General features: G+C 39.0%; 1 protein-coding gene across 1 annotated transcript in view; it reads right to left on the bottom strand.

The window, feature by feature from the left end:
• The window catches only part of LOC140467430 (Krueppel-like factor 15), a 57678-nt gene continuing 50900 nt past the window's right edge, over window positions 1-6778 (bottom strand). Inside the window, exon 3 of the mRNA XM_072563784.1 lies at window positions 1-366. Coding sequence (XP_072419885.1) covers window positions 342-366 — 25 coding nt within the window. The 3' untranslated portion in view covers window positions 1-341. The remainder of the gene's footprint in view (window positions 367-6778) is intronic.

Here is a 6778-nt window from a genome sequence, read left to right as displayed (position 1 = left end):
AAATATTTACAATTATAACTAGCATAAATATCAAAGGTATGAATATTGATTCATACAATTTTTGTCTGAGTCTAGAAAATTAATGTCCAGTGAACATTCTTGGAGTTCTCTGATCTTGCAGAATCCCTCCTGATAGTGATTGGATGTGAAATATGATGTCTGGCTGTGATATTGGAAGATCTCAGGTTCTTAGTAGACTAATGTTAACAGTAATTAGATCTTTACAACACTGAAGCAATTATGTCCAGAGACTGTAGAATGCTCTCCAGAGGCCAGGGGAAGTTTTGGTCATGTGATCCATTTTTAAGCAGTCTGTTTCATTCAACAGTTGGTTACTTTCTCTATTGATAGGGGTCCAGTAGTCTCCTGAGGAAATAAACAGGTCTGTCTATTAGTACCTTCCAAAAGTAAAATGAGGTTAAGCTTCTAAAACACTGGTCAATTCATTATTTATTTCCATGAAATAAATGACGAGCCATTAGTGCCAATTCAGGCATAATACATTCCAATATTTTGGCCCCCACTAAACTTTACTGGAAATCCACAAGGATATGAAATTCCAGGAGACTTGTCTAAATTCTGTCCTAGTTGCATCTTTTCAGAAATGATAGTGAAGCTGCATCATTTAATTGATGGCACACATGTTCCAGTCTCGCTAAGTTCATGTTAAAATTTAAACAAGCAAGTATAGCTTTTAAAACAATCCACAGTGTCTCTTCACTTGTTACAAGCATGGCAGAAGCAACAGATCTCAACTGTCCACTCTCCATCTTTTAGTTTAGAATTTTAACTAATTCAAACTATTGCTTGTAGACTTGCTCTGCACTAGTATTCTTATTATTCTACTTTCTGTTATACTTATCCTCTCATGCTGATGACACTTTGCCATTTTACCTTATTTTCTCAAGCGCACACTCTGTCCACAAATTTCTTGAACTATAAACATTTATTTTGCATAGAAGCAAATCAATGACAGGTGTAAAATAGAGTTAAGGCACTTAACATTCTGTGGAAAGGTGTACAAAAAAGCTGCTCTTTTGGACTAAGCAATGGATTTTATATGGGTGGGGTGAGAGTGGGGAGGAAATATTTCCGGGGACCATCATTACAAAGTCAACACGAAACAACTAAAAAGTTCTCTAGTAATTCCAGCAGTGCCAGAACTCAGCAGCAGACACTGCCAGGACTGCAAGCTGAACCACAATGAAGAGAATAAAGTGGAGGACTCAGACTCAGGGAGCTCCTGGAAGTTTGGGTGGGAAGGGATTAAAAACCCAAGCGAATGGGGTTTAGGTTGGGTTTTATTTGCCCAGTAGTGTGGCGCAAAGAGGTCTGTCAACTTGAAAAGGGTGTACCCGATGTGCACCCCAAAAGGGTGTACGCTTCTGAATTCCTGCTTTTCTACTGAGATGGGTCACTTGGTTTGTTAACAGAACCGTTGCCCATTAACTGATATTTCTTTTAAATAGCGAACTTGCACCTGCCCATCTATTACATTATGGGAATCCAATGTGTAGGCATCAGGTTTAAGGCCCAATTTCAGCACACCAGATGTGTATTAAGCATTGCATGGATAACAGTTCTCATTTATAAAAGTATAATCCCATGTATGGTTACAGATTTCAGCCCGCAGGCTGTAGGAACAGTTAGATATTTAAAGCATCATGTATTTACATTGTTAAATAGTATGCAGTTGTCAGGTTGACAGAGCACTACAGGCAAATGTGAAGGCACCACAGGCTTGGAATTTCTACACAAATGAAACTGTGCATCATCGGCAAGGCCAGCATTTATTATTGACCCCTATATATTTTAACAACAATCTGATTGCTCATGGTCAGCTCTGCTAATAACTTTTTGTTCCAGGTTCATTTAACAAAATTTAGATTCCCCAGATACCTTGGTGGAACTTGAACTCAGGCCTCTAGATCATCATTCCAGATGTCTAAATTAATAGTACAGTAACATAATCACAAAACTGTTTTACACCTTGATGTACCTCTGGGAACCTCAAGCAGAGTGGCTATGAGCTACCATGTCTTCAGAGACAGATTGTCCATTCCTGCCATGTAAATAACCTTGTCCCTGGGTTTGGAAAAAGTGTGGAGCAGACAAAGGACACATCCTAAAGAGTCTCTTGGGCATCATTATTCACATTCAATATTTTAAAGATGCCAAAACATCTTTCTTGAAAGTGGTTTGGAAGTAAATTTAAAATGTTGGCATCTTTTGTTCTTCAGCACCACCTTGTGCTGATTCAGTGTTTAAGACAGAGAGGCACACAACTAGAAATAACATTTCTGTGTAAAAAGATTTTTCCAGAAATTTGACACCTGCTTCCTGCAAAAAAAAAGGAACATGGAGTTGGTAAGGATTTACCATTAATATTAAGACCAACTATAATGCTCAAATCATTTGATGTTGGTGGAACTAATATGAGGATCATAATTAACACTAATAAACAATTAAATACATACTTAACATCAAGTTGATTAAAATATATGGATAGAGCCATGGAAAGGTATTTTAAAATGTTGAGCAGTTAATGAAAGCTCTGCACTTGAATCTTCCTTCAGTCTCTTTCTCCATTTCAAGCTAAGTGTATCGAGAATCAACAATGATCTTTATATTGGAACAGCATGCAACATCATAGAAACTCTAGGTCCCTTAAGCAATATAATGTCAATGGTGCAAGAAACGCTTTAAATTATTCAGCGGCTATTCAAATAAAAATCATTGTGCTTTCAAATCAAGACATCATACGGACATGGGCTGTTTAAAATTATATAGGTCTTTTAGTCACATTACAACACAAGGTTCACATACTTGAGCTGTAGAGTCTATTGTCATCTTTTTGTTCCATTTCAGAAATTCACTGGAAATACATTGGAATCGTACCTGGCCTTTCACAGACTGCCGGTAGCAAACAATTTCTGGATACGAGTTTGAAATAGCACAGTGAAGTTGTGTTGAGGTAGAAAAATAATGAAACAAAAACAGTTGCTACCTACACTGTTGGCTGACTAGTACCTGGGCTCTGAGTGATGTGAGTATGGCAAGATGAACAGGGGGAGATGTTCGGCAAGGCCCATCTCAATGTTGAGATCATCTCATCACATCTTGTTCACTTTCTGAAGTGATGTGGCAAGGTTCTGGCTAGGCAACAGTGCGTTCCCAATTGACACTCAACATTTCTTTTTAAACATTTTGTTAACAGCTCAACTTGCCGCATGTTATGATGTTACCAAACGCACCAAATAAATTAGCTCTTGGGAAATTTGATGTGGAAAGCAGAGTAGGTTCTTGGCAGGTCCAACTTGCCATTTGTTCTAAAATACCTCCAAGTGGGACACTGGGCACCAACATCTTGAGCATGCTTCATCAGCACTGGCCACCCTCACCCCACATTGACACCTTAGATGTGCAAACCTCTCTAAATTTTCACGGGTGTGGGAATCGAATACGATTTTCATCACAGGGGCTCAAGTGCCAATTAAGGATGTTACCGAGACTGGAGGGCTTCAGTTTTAAGGAGAGGCTGATAAGGCTGGGTCATTTTTTGCTAGAGTGTAGGAGGTTGAGGGATGACCATATAGAGGTTTATAAACTCATGAGGGATATAGATAAGGTGAATAGCAAAAGTATTTTCATGAGAGTAGAGGAGTTCAAAACTAGAGGGTGTATTTTTAAGGTGAGAGAAGAAAGATTTAAAAGGGTCCTGAGGGGCGCTTTTTTATACAGAGGGTAGTTTGTATATGGAATGAACTGTCTAGAGGAATGGGTAGGTGTAGGTACAGTTACAACATTTAAAAGACACTTGGACAAATGCATGAATAGGAAAGGTTGAGAGGGATATGGGCCAAATGCAGGCAAATGGGACTAGTTTAGTTTGGGAAACTTGGTTGGCATGGATAAGTTGGACCGAAGGGTTTGTTTCCATGCTGTCTGAATTTCTGACTCTACATGATGAGAATAATAATTTGGCTGTTCACTTTGCCAAAAGAAACATACGATTTAGCTCCATATCTTTTAATTTTCTGTATTTTGTTATTGTAGTAAGGTGATTTCCCCTTGTGGGAGAATCTAGGACCAAAAAGCATAATCTCAGAATAAATGGTCACATATTTATAATAGAGATGAGGCGGAATTTGTTTCTCTCAGAAGGTTGAGAGTCTGAGGATTTTTTTCTGCTCCTATGTCTTATGGGTTGAAATTGGCAAATAAAGACTGTTTTAAAAACCGAGGATTGTGGAAAGGATTGCTGCACTTCTTAAAATGAAGTCACATGACACTCATTGCAAGTGTTGTTTACACTGCTGTTTGTTCAAGCAATGGGGGAGGTTACTACTAATGAGCTATATGAAGGAATGTGTATAAAGGGACAGTCAGTCAGCTGATTGGTCTGTGAAACAGTGACCAGTTGTCAATGACAAAGGCTTTCTGCCTGCCAACAACTGTTCAATTGGCTCTCAGGTAGCTGAACAACTTGTGAAAGTGAATGTCTGATGAGAAGCCATCAGGCTACCAGAAAGAAATGAGCTGTCTTTTTCTCTGCAGTAATAAAAAAAACGTCAAGCTGGAAGAAATGTATTTCCTTCATCAGTTGCTGCAAACTGTAGCTTTTAATCAATCACTGAGCGTGGTGGCTCAGTGGTTAGCACTGCTGCCACACAGCACCAGGGACCTGGGTTCAATTCCAGCCTTGGGTGACTATGTGTGTAGAGTTTGCACATTCTCCTTGTGTCTGTGCGGGTTTCCTCCCACAATCCAAAGATGTGCAAGCTAAGTGAATTGGCCAAGTTAAATTGCCCATAGTGTTCAGGGCTGTGTAGGTTAGGTGCATTAGTCAGGGATAAATGTAGAGTAATAGGGTAGGGAATGGGTCTGGATGGGTTACTCTTTGGAGGGTCGGTGTGGACTTGTTCGGCTGAAGGACCAGTTTTCACACTGTAGGGGTTCTATGATTCTAAGTCAGAGACTTTATAGTCACTCCAAGCCTCCTGAAAGCAGGTGAAAGTACCTGGAAATGAGGATTGAGGAACACAAAGCCCCAAAAAGCCAAAAGGATCATCTGAGTGAACCCTGCAGTCAGAGACCCTTGAACTGCCTTACCAGTCTTTCCCTCTGCCCATAATACCCATGTACTTTTCGGTGTGCCTGTGTCTGTTTGCACGTGTGTGCAGGAAGAGTTTCATAAGGGCGTTACAGTTTTTAACTAGTAGTTATATGTTGATGGTTCATAATTGTAGCTTGAATCTATTTATTTGTAATAACCAATCATTATTCTTCAGCACAGAAACGTGGTCTGTGCTGTCTGTCAACCTGGGTCTGAAAGACAGGTAAATTAGGGATTCCTGTTGTCATTTATATAATCTTTAACTTGATCATAACTCAGGAATAGTGGGGCTTGATTTCCACATCAGTGAGGCATAGCACCTGCATAATAGTGATCACACTTAAAACTATTTCAGTTGGAAATGCTTCCTCATATCTAAACTCAAACATTTCCAAACGTATAGCTGTTTCGTCAAGAATGGAGTTTTCATTGCATTTATATTATGTTTCTGACAGATTCAGGCTACGAGAGGTTTATTAGCACAGTTCCAGCATATTTTCTGACCCAACTACAAATGCTTGGAGATGTTAGACAGAGATTGTTTAAGGATTTTGATCCCGCCTCTCAAGAGGGAATGAGTTAACCATTAAAACTGTAATCTGTATCAGTAGGAATAATGCAGTGGACAGATTGTTGGCTTCCATTCATTCCACCCCACAAGAAGTTTAAATAAATAAATCAATATAATTGCCATAACTTATGTGCCAAGAGAAAGAGATTTTTTAATTGTAGGCATCGCCTTTGATTGGCAGTTTGGCAAGTAAATACCCAACATAGAGAACTGAAGATCCAAACTTTTCGAGTCCCTACAGTGCATTCAGTCCATCAACTCTCCAAAGAACATCCTATCCCGGTAACTCTACATTTTGCTTGGCTAATCCACCTAACCTACACAAACCCAGGACATTACAGGCAATTTAGCATGGCCAATCCACCTATCCTGCACATTTTTGGATTGTGGGAGGAAACCAACTCAGACACGGGCAAAATGTGCCCGATAGTCGCCCAATGGTGGAATTGAACCCACATCCCCAGCGCTGTGAGGCAGCAATGCTAACCACTGAGCCACCATGACTTCCTTTCTGTGATAAAAGGCTAGTTTGAGAACTTGGAGTGGTCTAGGCAAGGAATGTTGCTTTCATTTCATAAGGTCAATTCCATCTACTTGACAAAGAGATTTCTGACTTTATGAGATAAATTAGGTTCATGTGAAAGTATGAAAAGGTGTAATTTAATTGGGTTTGATTATTAGGAATGATAGAAAATGGATTGCATCATTCTGAAAAGTGTATTTTCTTTCATAATCCTAAAGCTTATAAAATAAACAAATTCATTGGTTTATGTTTATCCTTTTATGGAAAGTCCTCATCAATCCACAATTTGAAAACTACAGTAATTCCAGTTGCAGTAGGTGTTGGATCTCAGTAATCAGTACACACACTTAACATTCTTATGTTCCCAGTGCTACTTCACTTTTTAACTAGATGTTGAAAAAATATATTTTCCAGCTCATACTGGGCAATGGGTCCACTTACTGAAGTGCTCAGGAATGGCAGAACCAACATTTGCAAAAGCAAAATATAAATACCCAGTTTTCCTTTTTGAATTAATATTTAAGACTTATTGTCTTACAGTGACTACATAAAATTCTGTTATTATATA

The sequence above is a fragment of the Chiloscyllium punctatum genome, chromosome 45 (assembly GCF_047496795.1).
Source record: "Chiloscyllium punctatum isolate Juve2018m chromosome 45, sChiPun1.3, whole genome shotgun sequence".
NCBI classification, from domain to species: domain Eukaryota; kingdom Metazoa; phylum Chordata; class Chondrichthyes; order Orectolobiformes; family Hemiscylliidae; genus Chiloscyllium; species Chiloscyllium punctatum.
Note: the sequence above shows the minus strand (reverse complement) of the source record. Positions and strands in the feature narration are given on the sequence as shown.